Source organism: Apus apus, chromosome 7, assembly GCF_020740795.1.
Source record: "Apus apus isolate bApuApu2 chromosome 7, bApuApu2.pri.cur, whole genome shotgun sequence".
Lineage (NCBI taxonomy): Eukaryota > Metazoa > Chordata > Aves > Apodiformes > Apodidae > Apus > Apus apus.
In genome coordinates, this window is record NC_067288.1 from 16,498,791 (window position 1) to 16,518,662 (window position 19,872).

At 37.7% G+C, this 19,872-nt stretch overlaps 1 protein-coding gene across 1 annotated transcript in view; it reads left to right on the top strand.

The window, feature by feature from the left end:
• COL24A1 (collagen type XXIV alpha 1 chain) overlaps window positions 1–19,872 on the top strand; it is a 135,789-nt gene that overhangs the window by 52,439 nt on the left and 63,478 nt on the right. The window contains exons 19-22 of the mRNA XM_051625609.1: window positions 891–944; window positions 10,858–10,911; window positions 15,301–15,354; window positions 16,708–16,752. Coding sequence (XP_051481569.1) covers window positions 891–944; window positions 10,858–10,911; window positions 15,301–15,354; window positions 16,708–16,752 — 207 coding nt within the window. The remainder of the gene's footprint in view (window positions 1–890; window positions 945–10,857; window positions 10,912–15,300; window positions 15,355–16,707; window positions 16,753–19,872) is intronic.

Below are 19,872 nucleotides of genomic sequence, written 5' to 3' on the forward strand. Positions count from 1 at the left end.
TTAGACCTCATGAATGTCATTGGTCCCTTAAATTCAGTAAAAAATACTTTATTTGTGGCAGAGATTCTATAACATAAACAGTTATCCCCCAAAACAAAGCAAAACCAAACAATTGCTTAAGCTTAGATGGGAAACCTTTAAAGATAGAAGCATTTGCATTTAAAGATAAGTGAATTAGTCCATTTCTGAACAGCTGTGGATTTTAAGCACAAACAATGTGACCAACTTCTTGATTGATGTAAAATTAAGATATGAGAGCTCAGTCCTCCAAGAAACATAATGTTTAACTTTTTAGAATGCATTTACAATGAAATAATTTACAATAAAAATTTAAAAATATTTTCTAGGTCATGCAGGTTTAAATTTTTCTCAAGGAACACCTAGTTGTGTGGCAGCAGCAGCAACCTTTGAAAAACACAGAAGTACAGATAAAATGTTGGGAAATATTTTGGTCAGTTTTTAAGTGGGTCAATATTTGTGTACGATGTCACTATAACGTGGATAGGACCTGTTTTTATTATTATTGATGACAAAACTGCCTTTTTTTTTTGGCCATGATTGGATTCTTATATAGGTAAGTGTTACGGATATTGATTTTATGTTACTTCCTGGTCTTTTAAATAATATGTAGTTTTAATTATGAAAATAGCTACATATTTCATTTGTTTAAAGCTAATTTGCTTTTTGTCTTGTGACTTCAAAGGGGTTTGAAGGAACTAGTCTTAACTGAATCCAAAGAGAGGCAGTTATAAAATTTTTTATTTAATGGAAAAGTCATCTCAACACTTCCGTTGGCCTTCTTTTTGAGAAATGTTTTTAAAATCTTCATAACAATCTGTTGATCAAAAAATAAATTATTGTCAAAAATCTAACTGTTTGGATTTTTTAAGGGGAAAATGGGAGATCCTGGAGCCCAAGGACCACCGGGTCCTCCAGGACCTGAGGTAAGAAATTACTACATAGAGGTAGATTGAATATCTTGTAGTTCTAAGTTAAAAAAATCGCAGGTAAATGATTTTGCCTCACTGAAGATTGTTGTCTTAGTTTTAGAAAGTACCTTTAATTCAGTTATATCCAATGAATTAATTCTCCATAAAGTATTGAATATTATTTCACAATTTTAATGCAAAATATTAATATACAGGGTCTTTGAGTCCAAAGTAGTCTCTCATTTGCTTATGTGATTAGGATTTGCTCTCCTTTGAATCCAGGTGTTATGGATTCATTACACCTTGAATGAGGCTTGTGTTGTTTCTCAGGCACACTTCCATTCATGGATTCTACAGCATGTTTACAAATGGGATTTTCCAAGCCTAGTTTCATATTTCTCTCTTACAAAATAACTTTATTTGCAAGGAATGCAAAGAATAAACACCCAGTTACGTAGGAAGCATTGCCAAGCACATGAATGTAGCAGTGCAGTTGCCTAAGAACTGTTTAGTACTGTGAAAGTCTACTCAGAACCTAAGTCTCCTAATTGTTCGGTTTCGGTGCTTTTTGGCATTTTTACCATGGGCTATAGGAAATAATGCTGTGGGCCATACAGGAAAGATGTGCATACACAGACACACACACATTTACTGGAGACATGAAAGCAGAAAATGCAGATTTTTGCTTTTAATCAGTCTTCTCCAATTGATTTTTTTTTTTTAATGTGTTTGGAAGATTTACATATATATATATATATATGTATTAAAGCAATTGGGGTTGTTCTGGCCTTACAATAATGCTGGGAGCATTTCTCCTCAAGCTGAGGCTCTATCTTCCTAAATTTTTTAAGAGGCAGCCCAAGGCCTCTGATTTTCAAGAACAAATTACTGAGCATTATTTCTTGTTACAGCTCCTGTAAATCCTAAAGAGCACGCTTTCTTGTTGAAGATGAGCCCTCACTGAGAAGTGTATTGTAGCAACACAAGATGATCTTTTCAGAGTTAGCCAGTATGTTTTAATTAATGGGGAGAGAGTATTTTCATGCTCTTCAGTCAGAATGAAAGCCCAAAGCTTGTGCATGCTGCCCACAGCCTCCCCCATGCTGCCTCCCTGTGTGGCTCAGGATTTTGGATTTTGTGAGCCTCTTCACTCTTAACAAAAGAGATCCTTGCATCATCTCTTCTGTTTGTAGAGCTTCTAGCAAGGGGGACTTGTGGCAGATTAATATAAAATTTTGGTCTTGAAGCCTGTGTCCTGGGGACCCTGAACCCTGTCCTGGTAGTCCCTCATAGTTCTTTATTCCAACTCAGGCATGCTATTCCTTTGGGCCTGGGGAGAAATCCAACTTTCAGGGCTAGTACCTACAGGGCAGATACAGATGGAAAAACTTCCTGCCTGAAAATTCAGCTCAGTATTTCCTTTTGCTCAGAGGTGCAGGACTACTTCAGCTATTAGAAGGCAAATAAAGTGCTTTATGTTAGATAATTAAAGCTTGAATGTCCAGGTATTTTTCTTTGAATAATTTTCTGCAAAATGTCATCTTAAAGCTATACTGCAATGTTTCTTTAACTTTAGTTATGCAAGACGTACCCAAATAAAGTAAAAGAACTTTTGCCTTCTCTTACTTCATCAAAACATGGTCACCATATGGCAAAACAGCATACCAGGATCTTGAACAAATTGGAATTTCTAGAAGTTTTACAATGAAACTATTTAAAAAAAAGAAAAGCCCAAGCAAACAGCTTAAAATGGAAGATTGTATCTTACTCTCCCTGTTACTTTGTCTTATGAAAATAAGATCATCGTTGCCAAAAGCTAGTTAGACATAACTGGATATATGAAGTATGAGCAATTAGTGCAGATTTTCCTACCAAAAAAATCCTATCATCATATATCTAATCCTGTCCCATCTTCCAAAAACAGACAGCTAGGACATCAGACAGGGCTACTTTCCTTGTTCTTCTTTCATTATCTTGGATGGACAGACTTCCCGTGATCCCATATGGAAAACAGACATGATATCCTGTAGTACACGTTTTCTGGAAAAAGGGGAATGTGATGGACTAGTGTCTTACAAGGGGAGTACTTTGAATTTGATAGGGGCGTAACAACCATACCATATGCCTTTTAGGAAAGATTTTATATATTAAAAAAACCAACAAAGCAAAAACCGATGTTGAGTTTTGTTGGGCATAGCTGTGAGTGCAAGGAACAAGGCTGTGTCTGCCCAGTAGCAGAACTTCACAGAATCACAGAATCGTCATGGTTGGCAAAGACCTCTAAGATCAGTGGGTCCAGGGGGAAGGAAGAAGAAAAAAAACAACAAAATCTTATCGGATGCTTCTTCGAAGTATGCCTCTCATCTTTTGTCCAACACTAAGAGTGGGATTTATAAATGTGTCCAAGTCCCCATGTTCAAGCTTGGTTTGGGTGCGTGTGAAATGATAACTTGGGGATCCTTTGGTCTCGCCAATTGCATATTTGAGCATGTATTTCATTTACAGTATAAAGAATAAGCAGTTATATTCTGAATTTTCTTTTTGTTTAAACTGCTGTAAATCAGGCACTGCAGCAGCTAAAGTTTGTAGTTATCTCTGCACACACCAGTGGGAGCGGGCCTGGCAGGCTTCATTCATCCTCCAGGGTTTTTGGCATTTTATGTACAGGTCAGCAGTGAATTGCTTCCTAAATCTTTCCTCTGCAGCTGTGCAGAGACACACCAGATCAGAGCTGAAGCCACCCACTCATAGGCAGGGTCCAGTTGAGAACTGCAGTGCTGATGGACAGGAGTGAGCAGAGGGAGGGGCAGAGATCTCCTGCTTGCTTTCTGGGTGGCCATACAAGTGTTGGCTGCCAAGTGCAGTTTTTTAGTGCAGAAGTCCTGCAATGTCGAGCAATGTCTCTTCTGCCATAGAGCCAGCATCTGCTGTGTGCCTGGATGCGTGCTGCTCCCAAAGCACTGGGTGTCTTTAGTAAGCACTTTCTGGAGAATGTTCTTCATCAGTTCGCACATTTTCCTGCTTTGCATCTAAAAATGAATAGCCAAAATTCAGCTTTCTAGAGATCTTTATTTTATTAGCATGAGAGCTGGAAAGTGCTGGTCTGACTGTTTTAATCTACAATGCCTGTGGTTACTGTGTACAATGAAGTAGGTAATGCTTGTTAACATGAATGAAATTAGACAAGGTTTTAACAGGCCTGTATTAAATAACATTGGTAGAAGAAAATTTTATTTTCCCCCAAGAATGAGTGTGACAGTTTCCTTCAGAGGTGCCTTCAGATGCGCTCTGAGTATTATAAATAGGTTTCATCTGGAGCAGAGGGAGCATTAGTCATTATCTTCAATAGAATGTCTTGCATCTGTGCAGTATTTTGATCTGAAGTCTTTAGCTAATATTTTCAGGAAGGTGCTCATATGGGATTCAGCTGCTATGCTTCATGCTCAAGGCAATAGCATTACAAAGGAAAAGGATATATTTAAATAATAGTACACAGTCAAAAAGGCACGTATTTTGTAAGTGAATCACTGACTGCTTTGAGTTGTTCCTTTAAAAAATTTATTTTTAATGCATGTTTTATCTTATCACATGATGTGTTGAGGTTGTGAAAACAATACCCATGAGTGCAGTAATTACAGCTTTCTGTTTCACTACTACATCAAATAGCTTTCATGCAAATGACTTGGAATATAGAAATAAAGACAATTTTATAGCGGAATTATTGGCATGTTCTGGCATACATCTGAAAATTGTTCTTGTCATAGAATTGCTTGTACTTGTCTTTGCACAGAATCTTTAGCAGGTCCTTTCATATATGTATTAGACATAAGTATGTCTTTCTGATATTTTTTTCAAGAAATATTCAATTTACATTGACTTTTTAATAATGTTGAACAATGCTTGTTCATGTGATCCTCCTATGTTTTAAGTTTTCTTCAGTCAGTATGATAGTTCTGTCTGTGCTTACTAAGTCCTAGTCTGTTTCCACAGACCTTCATAGATACTTCTCATAGAATTTGTTGTCTTCCTTTTTTCAGGCAGAGCTGTGGTGAGACTTCACTAGAAAAGAAGAGACAAAACTTGATTGGTGTTGCTTTACCAGGGCATTATTTAACCCCTAATGTTCTGGATCTCCCTAGAGTAAAGCAAGCTAATATTTAAATGTTTTTTTGTTTGAAACACCTTTACTGCTTTGGCTCTTGGGTTTTGGTGTTCAGTGAAACAGTCCTGCGAGAGAACACAGATCCTCCTGCACAAGAGTTATTTCAGTGACTATCAGTTACTAGTATCTTTTCTAAGATTGAAAGTTAGAAATATTTCATTTTCAAGATGCACGGAATTGTTTCTGATGACTTTCCTCAGTACTCTGGCTTTGCCTTGCACCACAGTTGCTTGTATCATTAGAAGCATGCCTGAAAGAAGACCTGTTCTTCAGACCATACTCGTTTAACTGTTGCTGGAGAACTACGCTGAAGTTCTTAGCAAAGCACTTAATTTATCACGTTGTCTATTTACAGAATGCTTTCAGACTTGGTCCTTAATATGTTGATGGGAGCTGCTGAGCTGGTCAGTGGCTTGATCACCAGCCACCTCCTTGGCCATCAAGCAGCCAAGCAGGTCTGTGAAGGACATGTTTTGAAGGATTGGTGCAGGGCCTTGCTCATGCTGGAAAATAGACTACACTAGATACCAGCTTAGCGCAAATGCAATTGTTTTAGTGCATGTTGCATAAAATATGTAGATGCACTAGACAGCTTTAAAGGATGATGGATCACATTTGGAAAACTGGTGACACAAAAAGTGAAAACTGGCCTCTCTCAAGAAATCAATCACTAGTGTTTCAGTGAGTGTGGCTTAACAGATCTGCCATGTGCAATTGGAAAAAAAGCAACATCAGCATCATTTTACTTCACCCTTTCCAAAATGAGCAGTGAAGATTTGGAGGAAAAAAAAGGTTTGTCTCCACCCTTTAAAAATACTGGCAATAAACTTTGGATAGATGGGCACAAAAGAAATCTCATTTTAAATATTTTTTTTTTCTTTCTGTTTTTCTCTTTGTGTTCAGCACATTATTGACACTGTCACAAAGTTGTACAAATGGCAAAAAACAAGGTCCTGCAATTGTGTGAATACTGACATCTTAATTTGTGTAGAGGAAAAACTAGATTTTTTTTTTAATTGAATTTTATCTCTGCATAGGATGTCTTTTCAGAAGAATAATAAAGACTTCTTATATGAGAATATAAAACCACACCTTGTCTTCTTAGTTTAGAGAGATTGTAGTTTTATACAGGTATCTTCTTTTTGTGATTTGATAGTAATTTGTAATAAAGCTCTAATAAGGTATCTTGCTGAAGTTCAGTTGGCATTGCTTCTGAAAATTAATTCCAAATTCTTATTTGAATGAAACACAGCATGTGCTTGAATGAAATAATATTGGAGCAGGGAAATTTGGCAACTGCAGGGAGTATCACTGGAAAGGTTTTTGCTTTTGGTGCCTTTCCCACTGGTGCTTGTGTCCCAACTTCTTTGAGGGCTTCTGAGGAGCTAGAGGGCATGAGGTTCAGTGACTAATAGCAGTGCTGGCAAATGTCATATGGAAACAGCTTTAAACGAGTAGGATTCTGCAAATGTAAGAGAATTCCTAGTGAAAATGGAGTGTAATTTCCAAACATTTCTGGTTTTCTGCTTTCATGTTAGCAGGGACACAAGAAAACAAAGAAAAGGAACAGTTTTGCAGATCCCTCATCTCTGAGGCACTGACTTCAGTACAAAAAGACATGTTCTGACATAGTAACAGTCTGATCCTCTCTGCATATTTACTTAATACTATATAGATAGATGAGAGCAATAAATCAATTTTATATTTAAATGTATTCAGCACAAAAAGCAACACTTTCACAGCAAGGTTGAAGGACAGCTTTGTTGATAGCTGAGACTTCAGGTTTTTCTACACCACCTCTAGTTTGATTAAATTGAGTGAACTCTAAAGTGCTTTGCTGGCAAAGGGCCACATCTGCAGCAAGATTTTGAAAATAATTTGTAACCTACCAGCTGCCAGGCTTCTGGCTGGTGGGAAGATAAGAATCTACATTTTGCATTTCATTAATAGAAGTCATAATATTGAATGATGTTTTGTTCCAAATTGCTTATGCTTAAATTTATGTTGCAGCTGGAAATTATACATTGATGTCCTGGCCTGTCACTTATGGAAAAATAATGCATTCTTAAACTGGAGTAGCTTCTCAGGGAGCTGACTGCTGAATAACTATTGGCAAATTCAGATCTAGGTAGAAATTTATACCACTTCACTACTCAGAATCTGAATGGCAAATGCCATTGCTGAAGTGTGTTGAGAATTCCTTTCTAATACATTCATTTTCTGGAATTGTCTTAAGGGGTTATCTGTATCATTATAGAATAATAGAACGTTTTGAGTTAGAAAGGACCTTAAAGATCATCCATTTCCTACCACCCTGCATGGGTAGGGACACCTCCCACTGGATCAAGTTGCTCAGAGCCCCATCCAGCCTGGTCTTGAACACTTCCAGGAATGGGGCTTTCACAGCTTCCCTGGGCAGCATGTGCCAGTGTCTCACCCTCCTCACACTAAATAATTTCCTCCTAATGTCGAACCTAAATCTTCCCTCTTCCAGTTTTGATCCATTAGCCCTTGTCTTCTCACTACAAGCCTTTGTAAAAAGTCCCTCCCCAGCTTTCCTGCTGGCCCCCTTCAGGCACTGGAAGGCCTCTATAAGGTCCCCCCGGAGCCTTCTCTTCTCCAGGCTGAACTGCTCCAACTCTCTCAGCCTGTCTTCATAGGAGAGGTGCTTCAGCCCTCACATCATCTTCATGGTCCTTATCTGGACTTCCTCCATGAGCTCCGTGTCCTTCTTATGTTGGGGGCTCCAGAACTGGACACAGTACTCCAGGTGGGGTCACACTTGAGCTGAGTAAAGGGGCAGAATCACCTCCCTGCTGGCCACACTTCTTTTGATGCAGCCCAGGACACAGTTGGCTTTCTGGGCTGCAAGCACACATTCCAGCTCATGTTGAGCTTCTCATTCACCATCACCCCTAAGTCCTTGTCCTCAGAGCTGTTTTCGATCCATTCTCCACCCAGCCTCTATTTGTGCTTGGGATTGCCCTGACCCAGGTGCAGGACCTTGCACTTGGCCTTGTTGACCTTCATGCAGTTTGTACAAGCCCACTTCTGAAGACTGCTGAGGTCCCTCTGATGGCAGCCCTTCCCTCCAGCGTGTTGACCTCACCACACACTTAAGTGTCATTGGCAAACTTGCTGAGGGTGCACTCAGTGCCACCGTCTATGTTGGTGACAAACAGCACCAGACCCAGTACTGACCCCTGGGGAACACCACTCGTCACTGGTGTCCAATCTGGACATTGAACCATTAACAACCACACTTTGAGTGCAATTTTGTGTCCTGGATTATTACAGTTATTTCATGTATTTTTAATGTGAGAACATCTTGGAAAAATAGTGTTCTAATACTGCTATGGCATCTGCATTTTCTCTGTGGTAGCATGCAAGAAGAGACTAAATCCAGCTTTACAGCAAAGTCAAAAGTAGTGTCTTAAGTTTTAAATGCATTGCTAATGTTGATGCTCTCAGGCCAGTAGCTCTTTAACATCCTCAGACATCTCATAGTTCTTACTGAATTTCTTCTAGAAGTATTTATGCAAATAAGTAGACATATTCCCTTATAACAGTATAAAAATCTTTTTAAATAGAGGTTGTTCTTGAAATACCGTTTTCTAGAGCATTTGTCGTGAGAGAATTGGTCCCTGTGCCAACATTTAGCACTTGTTCACACATTAGAAAGTTACAGTTTTACAGATATACAGAGCAACCCACCCCTTGGTAATTTTTTAATGTCTGTAAATAAGCAAATTTAAAAGTACGAAAGGATGAGTCAGCAACTTCCAAAGAATATTACCTGATTCTTCAGTGTATTTAAGTAGATAAATGTGGCCAGGATTTAAAAAAAAAATCCTCTTATGAAGTGTATAGGCTGAGGCGAGTACTGTAGTCTCAGGCTTGGTCACATGTGAATAATATTCCAAGTGCCACCTAGAGGCATCTTGCGGCTGTTGCACGGCTCTACTAGTAGATACTGCTCCTTGGCATAAAGATACTACCACTGGGTTGTTTTGGGACATGTTGTGTGTTGGGGTTGTTCCACTTATTCTGAAAACTCGGATTGGTTCTTTTTGATTCTGTAGTGGTTTTCATATTACTCATTAACATTCAAGTGCTGAACCAGAATTTAAGAAATAGTGGGGTTTTTTTTGTTTTTAAATATATAAACACACATAAGAATACTTTCATCCCATCTAAATCTCTACTCATAAGTGTCTCTGCATCCTGGTGAGGACAGGTTATAGAAAGCAAACAAGAAAGCCCTACAATTAAGAACAGTGGGGCCCTAAATACTTTAAAAAGTTTATTCTAATGTGGTAGTTGAGGGTAAAATAATAATTTCTTTTGAACTTCTTGCTTCAGTATGATTTCTCTTTACCTTTCTGGTAAGTTTTTTGTGGTTAATGTCAGATCACCATTTCTAATGATAATTAATAATTATTATAAGAATTTAAAGCTCAGCTATTCTGGAAGAACAGAGTAGGGTTAACGATTAACCACACAGTGGGGCTATTGAATTTTTAAATTATTTTTTAAAAATACCTCTTTACTTGTTGGAGAACCTAAAAAGTGACTCTTGAAGTTTTAACGATGCCACGTAATAGCCTGTACTAGTATGGAAGGGTGCCAGAGAACATTTCATGCTAGAGGTTCTTTATGAGATGTTCTTTAAGTTGTTCTGAGCGTGTATGATGCTTTCATCTCCATTATTGAAAAAGTATGCAGGCAAAGAGTGATATTTATAATTTTTAATCTGCAATTATTTTCTGTTAGGAAAGAAATAAATCTGTTTTTATTAGTGTTAGGTGATGGATATACACAGATGTAGTAATAAACATTTTACTCAGAGGAAGAACTTTTTGGTGGCAGTCTTTCTATTTTCAGATAAGCAAGATTTAAGTCAATTTAAAAATTTATAAAAATAACAAAATCAAGTACTATCTTGGCAGGTGGGTGAGTGAGCCCTTACTAGTTTAAGAGTCAGTCACTGGTGCTATTTCCTTAAAATGCACTTATTCCTTTAAAGGACATCTAGTTGTGGCACTGGATTTCTCTGACATAGAGGCACCCTCATGGTGTCTCATTCAGTGCCTACTGGCCGGATCTTTTGGGGTGATAATTTACATTGATTCATTTCCTTTGCATGCTCATTTTTTCTTCATCATACTCATCTTTTTCTTCACCAGCAGCTGGACTATACTACACACTATTTCAAATAGGTTTATTCTGAATAATTCTGCGTGTTGGTGATCTCTAGTTACTGTGAGCTAGACCTGAGTTGTCATCTGCTGATTTGGAGACAAAAGGCTTTCTACCCTTTTCTTAATCTTGCAGTGATCCTGTCCTTAAAGTATGGCCAAAGATTAAGGGGCTTCACCTTCTCTCTAAACTTTTTTTTTTTTTTTTTAAATAGTTGAATCCAAAAGTACACGACTTGATGCTGGGTGTTTTGTGGAGTTTCTTGTGCATCAAAACCGATCCAATGGTTTAATATCAAATGTTGCATAGTGGATAAAGAGTCTTATGCTAAGAGAAATGAAACCCATACTGACATTTGCTAAATTGAGTTTATGAAAGCTGCCTTAAATCTGTCACTTATCCACATCCTTTCAAGGAAATGTAATGGATTTTGACATTTTGGGGATGGTAGAATGAATTTATTTCTTGTTTCTGTGATTCAGGTTTTAAAATGACTGAACAGAATCAAAACAAGTGCATTGGAAACATTCCTACTCCATAGTTAATTCATCTGTATGATTTCTTTAGGGTTTTCCAGGAGATATTGGTGTGCCTGGATTAAATGGCCCTGAAGGTCCTAAGGTAAGAACTATATATGAAAAATTATTCATAATATTAATAACAATATAAATATCTGAGGAAATTCTCTGAGAGAAAGCCACTCTCATTATGGGAAGATCTTTCTGTCGAAATACAGGTATTCTGCCTCAGGTATTTACACAAGGAAGTTAATCTAATGTTTATTGCTGTCTACGCAGCTATGAGGATAAGTACTGTGTTAAGTGGAAGCATGTTGTGGCCAGTTAAATGCAAGAACATTTGGAAAAACTGCTATGTAGCTAGAAAGTACCATACCTTTCACCTGTATTTAAATAAAATGCATGCACATACTTGCAGATCTCTATAGTCTCACTTGAGTAATAGAGATTTTTTTAAAACAAATTTTGAAAAAAATAGTTACTAAAGATATGGAAATGTGGGTAAAATTCACACACCAGATTAAATAACGGATAAAATAATATATTTGATGATAATGGATAAATTCTACACAAAAATTATTGTGCAGATTTAGTTTACACTCTGTTCTTTAGTAGAGTTATATTTTAGACCATGCCTAGGCAGTAATTCACATATAGAGAGTTTTCAATAAAACCACATATGGGAATTTTTTTTAAAAATGGAAGAGATAGAGACTAATACAAAAAGTGCAGGTGGATCAGAAATTAACCCAGAGAATGATGATTGAATAGTGTCTAAGGATTGACTCCTTGTTCTTGAAAGGTAAGTACCAATTAAGTTCCTTGCTCACCAGCCTTGAGACTATTCTTACATTCTGTTTTCACTGATACATAGACACAAGTATGATGGAATGAAATTTGTCTATGAAAAACAGTTGAGCATCTTTAGATGATTCTAAAAGGTGCATGTTGTACTAATTCATTCCACTTCTGTTACTTCAGACTGATGCATGCAAATACTAAAACATCATCCTACAGTAAACTTAGAGCTAGGCAGCTGGCCAGAAGGAGCGACATTGCCAGATCTCTCTGAAATAAAAGCACAACAAGGCAGCTAGAAATTAGGGCAAATTCTAGAACACATGAGGCAAGGTGTCTTGTTAATGCCACTCCACAAAGCACAAGAAGATTTTATCTTAGTAGTATGCACAGTTCTGGGCATTCGTATTCCCGAAGAACTCAGTCAAATGGGGCTAAATGTGGAAAAGGATACTTGAATGACTGTATTCTGAAAGGCAGTGTAGTTATCCTACCAAAATGAAGGGTCTGTTTGAGCTGTGTGAGCAGAGGGCAGAAATTGGCAAGGGAAGAGTACTGTGCAAGACCAACAATATCATTGGTCCAATGACAAAACATACAAGTTGTTCATGAATAAACAGACAGAAATGACAAGATTTTACATCAACAAAGCTGTGAAATTCTTTGGTAGACTATTCAAGAAAACATAGGACAGGAAGCAGTAAACAGTTTATAGATACGTTCTTATTTGTACCTGGATGATTGCAAGAGTCCTTCCTTGCCAAAGTTAATAATTCTGGAGAACACCTCAAATAATCCAAAGCCATAGCAGATCTTTTCTGCATCTCGTATCTTAAGTGTGTGAAGAGCCTTGTCCCAAAAGCTCAGACATGAATTTACTAGGAAGGCTAAAAATGCAGCAAACTGGGGAGAAGTTAAAATACATTTCCAGAGACAGATGTGGACTTTTTCTTTGGTTCTGTTTTATTGCTTTGCTAACTTATTTGAATGTATATGTAATCTTAACAGCCTTATATAAATTAGTTGTATCTGACCACTCCAGTGCCATTTGCTCTTTTGTTTCTAAATTACCAGGACACTTAAAAAAACTTTATTATATGATGCTGTGTCTAGGGGAAAATAGGAGAAGAGAAACACAACAGTTCTGGAACTGCAGATGGGATTTAATCCTCCAAGCTGAATGATATAACTGAGATCTAATCCCTGCTGCCCAGTCTCTTCACTAAGTGAGATCATATTATTCCACATTATATCCAAAGTGTTAAATTAGATGGGTTTTTTTAGAACTGGGTTTGTTTACTACATTAATTACTGATCATGAATTCCAGGAAAAAAAAAAAAGTACTAAAAGGTAACCTACAAAGTTTAAGGCTCTGTATTCCTTTGATACATAAATTGCATAGCTGAACAAGACTCAGTGGTCTCCAGCATACTGGGTCTTAGACACAAAAAGCTGAGACAGCCTGCTCTAATCAGAAAGAGTTGATGGCTTACATTTGAGAAGGAAGATTACCAAACTGCAAAAATTCTTTCACTGCTCCTACTACCAAGGGAGAAGGGCTGCATAACACTGGAAATGTTTGGCTTTCAAGATTTCCAGCTGTCTTGTGCTGCCTGGAGTTTTAAAAAATTTCCTCCAGCTTTTATTTTTAGAAAATTGTTCTTAATGTGCTGCTCTTATGTTTTTGTTTATGCTTCCTCAGAAGCAATATACATTTTAAAAGCCAAGAAAGCAGGGTTAGCTTAATTTTTTAGCAGTTGGCTTTGGAGAAGTTCAGCTTCTTGGTGGAAAGTTTAAGCTCTCTGTGAGTGTGATCAGTCACCTCTAATACCAGTAGAAGTTCTGAATTGTCAATTTTCCCTAAATTACTGCAGTAATCAGCAAACCTGACCTCTCTAAAATAACATTCAAAGCAAAGCACTCATTATATAATTGGGTTTACAGCACATTACTCAGCTTGGAAACAATATTTTAGAAGGTGTTTGATCTTGTTCCACTGCTTATAAAAAAAGAAAAAGAAGCACACTAACATTTTTTAAAAGGAAATAAGAATGTTTTTAAGAAGTTCTGAAGTAATAGTTTGTTTCCTGAGTTATTCTTCCAAGTATTTACATTCTGAAACAGAAAAGCAAGAGGAAAAAATGGTTAGAATATTCTGACTACAACTGTAGTTTTACTAGCAGTGTTCATTGTACCATGGAAGTAGCTGAGAACTTCCTTCCTCTGCTGATTTATGTTTGTTTGGGTAACACATTTAATAGAAGTGGCTATTAGGAGTTTCCCCGCTTCTGGAAGGGATGGTCAACTGGGAAGTTGTATTATGTGAAATACAAGATACTCCAATTTGCTGACTCTCTTTTTTCCAGACACTTTGGTATCTGTCTAATGACTACCTTAATTTTCTGGTTGTTGCCTGAAACCTCAAAGGAGAACTGGAAATTTCATTTAGTCCTAATATTAATTTTAAAGTCTGGGACTTTTTTCTGGATCTAGTTACGTGCAGTGGAAGGGTTTGTACAGTAGCACTGCTGCTAACATTTCCACTGTGCAACTCCATTCTGCTGAAAGCTGTATCTCCTAATGTGGTTTGCACTTGGAATAAAACAACAGTTCTGTCAATTATTTTTGTGACTAGCTACACAATAATATTACTGATACAGTGCTACTGAAAGCTCTCTTGTCACTCTTGTGGTGATATGTCAGTCATCCATCCCAACCTTTCCCAGGCTGATGGGCTTTTTCATGAAACTCAGTACTATGAGGGGTGGCCTGTTCTGTTTTCTATTCCATTTAATTTTGCATGCTAAGTAAATGGTTACTGGACCAAGGCCTGCACCTTCTGTCTAGACTTCAGCTTCATTAGTAAGCAATTAATAAGGCTTACACTTGGAACTTGCCCAGTATTGCTTTCTTCAGAGGCTAATCATATCTTTCCTAAAGGGCAGTTTCTTTGTTCTTGTTGTTTTATCTGATATCATTAAGCTTAGCTTTCCCAGAACATTAATAATATGTTTACACAGATTTTTTTTTTCCTACACCAGGTCAAGTGCTTTATTCAATTACTACGATTGTAATTGGGATGACAGATTTTTGACACACTGCTAGCTGTGAAATAATTTTAACAAAGTTTTAAAAGCACTGGTGTGAGCAGTCATGAAAAACTCAGAGCTGGCAAAAGATAAGGTGCTTTATCTCTGTGAAGCTGATTATAATCCTAATAGAAAAGTAAGACCTGAAAAATCACAAGGAGTTTTGTACAAGCTAGCAGTTTAAATTCACTTTGTAGTTAATTTCTGTTGCAGTGTTGTCATCGCATGTTGTTCTAAAGACCATCTAAATCAAGTAGAGTTACTTTGTGCTTTAATCTAAATATGATGGTTTGCTTTACGTGTTCAAGAAGGAGGAAGTATTCCTGTGTGAGGTCAAATATTTTCTTATTTCCTTTTCAAAAAGATAAAAGCTTCAGAAAAATCTATGTGGTAGAAGTTTGTAAGATACTCAGTTTTCAAGCAGATATTAAAATTCTGCTGCATCTTCTCCTGGCTTCCTAAGGGAAATCCTAAGAATGATGGTAAGAAATGAAGTCTGATTCTTCAGGTTTGGATTTCTGTCCAGGTTTGTAAGAGGAGAGAAACTAGACCAACCCGATTGTTAGCTGATGTAAGTTCTCACTGTGTTTGTTTGGATGTTTAGGGACTTCTGGGTGACCGAGGGTCTCCAGGGCCACAAGGCCCCAAAGGAGTTGAGGTAAGATGGAAAAACTGTCTAATCAAGAGATTATGTTTAAAAAAAAATTGTGAGAGGTGTAGGAGGTTTAGACAAGAACTGTTAGGTGTTTGTGGTGCTGTCTTGCCAAATTTCAAATTTCTTTCACATCTTGGCAGGTGTCCCAAAGAGGCTTTAGCATCTTTACAGGGCTGTGCATCCATTATGTGATTTTATTTTGGTTATTTCAGTGAAATCTCAGATAAAATGTGTCCAGAGTCAGATGTGGTTGCTCTAGGTAAACTGGGGAGATGAAATGGAGGGAGTGGTGGTATGGATATAGAAATCATATATTGATGTAATTACAGTATCCTAGATATACTTTACTAAACAGTTTAGACCACTATTAACTGAAGGGGAGCAAGGCAGCTCTTCATCTTATGAATGTATAGGGTATTCTTAATTCATCATCATAAAAGTAAAAGCTCATGTCTCTCAGGCTAAAAGTAATTAACTTTATAAATAGTTTAATCAGTGATTCTGAGGATAGACATCTAGACGTCTAAGTAGCTTAATAATGGGCTTCCATGACAAATACTGAGTACACACAAACAGTGGCAAAATGATCTGTTTAGTTAGAAGACAGGAAGCTGCAGATGGGTTTTCTTAATTCCTCTGTTTCCCATTGCTTGTTGTTGTAGAGGTTGTGTAGCACTTCCTCCAAAACCTGGATAAAATCTTCCATATTGAGGAGGATTCAGTGATCACAGCATGGTGTCCTGACATGGCATTGATGCAAATCCATGCTTAAATGTAACTGTGTAATGAGTGAATACTGAAGAGTTAACACTGCAGTTTTCCCTCTTGCACAGTTTTATCAGCGCACTGTGCAGCACGGGCACAGTGTCCCGTTTCTTATTTTACACACCTGACTCCATTCCTGAGAGAAGACAAGGATAAACCCTGGCAAAATGGCTTGACTAACTTAGTGGCTGTGCCATGGCAACATGGAAGAGAAAAGCAGGGATGTTCCTACTTCGTTTAGTCATGAAGTGTCAAATGTTGCTAGAAGAGAGTAACTTTGGAGCAGAGAGGTTAAGCTGTCATAGCCAATTCTCTCCCTGCTCAAAATTGTGAAAATATTTCTCTAATGGTAGGTATAGCAACAGTTTCACAGCTTTTCTGTCTGCATCTAGTAACTACATAGGACATGGCTTTCTGGCTAATGAAGTTGTCTGAAATCAGATTAGTGTCTCTTACAGTGTTTCTGTTAGACTTGGACTCATAAAAACATATGAAGCAAACTTAAGATGATATAATAAATACAGACCATTAGATTTTCTTTTTTAAAGCTAGACTTGGCATCAAGATTATTGAAGTTCTAATTTTTTTTAGGGAGAAGTAGGACCAGCTGGACCTGTTGGAGGAGTCGGCCCAAGAGTAAGTACAAGCAGTTTTCTTAGGGCATTGTATTTTTCAGCAGAAGTAATGCTTTTAAAAGGTAAATTTACTGTGAGAAGTGTTAAAATGGCATCTCCTGAGTAAATGTCTCTTCAGCACTTACCCAAAGCAGAGCTGGGAGGAGAAATGGTTTACCATGTGAAGGATTTGAAAGAGTCACAGCCATGGTGCAGAAAATAAAATTTTCTAAAAGGGAAATGTCAATAACAAACTGCTCATGGTGCTTCTCTGCAACAGATGGAACCACCATGTACTTCCTAGGGACTGAACCAGCTGATACATCAAAATATTGGGGAAGAGCTCACCGTGAGACTTGGTTCACAGGGAGAAATACAAAGAACTGATGCTTTAAGAAATTGTTTTCAAACTGAGCAGCAAGACAGTTGCTGAAAACAGTAAAGCTGGAGTGTCACAATGCTGCTTGTGCTGACATGTTTTAAAGGATGAAAGTTTAAAACTAACAGCTGGTTTTGTTATTTATAAAAATGTGTTAGTGTCTAAGAGGATTACAGTGGACTTAAAGCTTATTTTTAGAAAAATTCTAAACTAAAAATTAATATTAGTCTGTGCTAGGGACTACAAGAGTGTCCCTAAGTTTATTGAAATCACTATGATTTTCTGCCTTTACTTGATTTCCTTATGTGTGGTAATCATTGGCTTGGTCTTAATTTTGGATGATTTTCCATTTCTTGCATGAACTTGGGAATGTCTTTCATATTGTTTCCTGGTTCTAGAATGAATATATTCCTATGTAATTTTTCCTGTTCATTAGCTAGCCAAAGTTGGGAACTTGTTTTATGTTAGAAATAATACTAAAATGCTTATTTGCCACATAGATTAGCTAATAATAAAAAAAAAAAAAAGTGTTTTTTTTCAGCTAGGAAAATGTAAAAAAAAATTGAACAGAATTTCAAAACACTTGGTGACTTAGTTCAACATTCAATTTAATCAGCCTGAGCTTTTGCCAAGTGTCTCATGAAAATTCTTATTTTGGCTGCGTCATACTTTGAATCTCCTCCTTGGGCAGGGCTTCGTGGTTGGACAGAGTCTCCCATGTTGTGCTGTGGCAATTGGAAAAGGAGATGCTGAAGTGTGTGACTCACAGGCAGTGAGACACCTGCCTTCACATGCTCTGCTTCACGGGGCATGCACAGGCCGCCATCAGCTGCTGTCAGAGTGACCCAAGAGGAAAAATTTCTTTGTAACCTAGCAAACTGAAATATTTTTTTAATCTATTGTAGGTCGTTTTGACCTAAATTATTTTGGGTTTGATTTCTCTTAGTGGGAAATGTGCATGCCATTGGCATGTCTTCTGCCTAGTTTCTCTCTCACGACAAGCTATTGAGAGAAGAACATGAGGATCTGAGGTGGGCCCCAGCGTTGCTGTCCCCAGACATTTTTTTAGTAACTTGCTGGCTAACATCCCCTCCTGAAGTAAGAGGTAGGGGAAAGGAAAATTTTGCTGGATGGGGAGCCCTGCACATTTTTCGCCTTTGTCTCAGGGCCCATCTGCTCTCGCCTGGATTCTACAGCTTCTGTTGGCTGTAGCTGTTTCACGACTCCAGGCCAACTTGCTAGCACTGCTTCTCTGAACTCTGCTCCCATCTCTGCTTGTCCTTGCTTTCTTCACTCCCTCTTGTGATGTGGACTATGTGATTACATTGGAGAGAGAGTGCCAATCACGAAGCTGCAAAATCTCATATAGTTCAGCAGAACAGAGTCAGGAAGTTGCTGAATACGTCTGTTTTTTTAATTGCAATTTCACATTGTTTTGATTAACATAGGCTTTTTTTTACATTTTCCATGAAAGGAGTTTAAAAAAACAAATGCTACATCTGAAAGTAAATGCTACTGAAGCTGTGTTATCACTGTACTAGTTGAATTGCCATGAGGGCAGAGGAGGTCTCTGAGAGAGACCTGAAGAAGTGGTCTGGCTCTGCATGGCCCTAAGGCACCATGAGCTGTCAGCTGTGCCTTTAGCTGACAGATGTCTCTAGCTTGTTTTTTGCAGCCTCCAGGGGTAGGAATTCTTCATTTTTCTTGGCAATTTGCTTCAGTCCTTTGCCTATTGTACAGACAGTTTTTCTAGTGTCTAGCCATTCTATCTGAAAGTCTTGCCTCTGCCTTTTTGTTACAACCTTGCTTCTTGTCCTACAGACCTTATTTGGAGGCGTGGTTAGTAAGTTAGTTCTTTTCAGCCACTGTTATCCTGACTTTGTTAGAGTTTGTTTAAACTAGGTAAAGCATCCTTGTATGTGATACATTGTAAACCTTTGCTTATTCTTATGAAACTGTTCTAGTTTTCCCTTGGGCAGTAGTGGGACAGGTTTCTAGTGCTTCTGCAATTCGTCTTCTACCATGTAGTTTTTAGGTGAAAGTGTTCAGTCCCCAGCTTAGGCATCCACTACACAGGCAGCCTTCAATTTTCACTTCATTTTTGTTCTCCCCTTCCACCCCCACCTTTGTTTCTAACATTTTCTTTAAAAACATGCATAAGACCAAGAACCCCTGGGATGCACTTGACCAATGCTGCCAGCAAAATAGATCCTCTACTGGAACAGAAGGTGAAAATATGAACCTTCAGTCTGGTTCTCAGATCCCTGTTTGAAAAAGAATTCCTGTTTGTCTAAAACAACTGGAGCCAAAACAAAGGATGTTTCCCCACTTACTCAAGATATGTCTCAGGTTCCACAGAGCTCAACCTCTTTGTATGTAGGAAGAGGTTTTTGAGCTGTATCTGATAACACAAATTGATTTTTCATTCATTCCTTTCAAAACCTTCCCACACATTCTATTTCAAAGTAAAATACTTAGATTTTCTTAAAATAATCCTTCTAAATTAAAAATATGCTGATTTTTATTTGTTGTTTTATGCTGTGAAGATACAGTAGATGCCACATTATAGAAGTGACTGTGTTTGTCTAATTTCCTCGCAATTAGCTCCTTCTCAAAGGCTATCCAAATATTAACACTGTAACTGTCAACGTAGCTCAGTCAGTGCAAGAATTGGTGCATATTTTTTAAAAAAAATCTGTATTGCTTGGGGCAGAAAATGCCTTTAAAAGGAGGGAGATTGTTTTAAATCAGCTTGTAAACTAG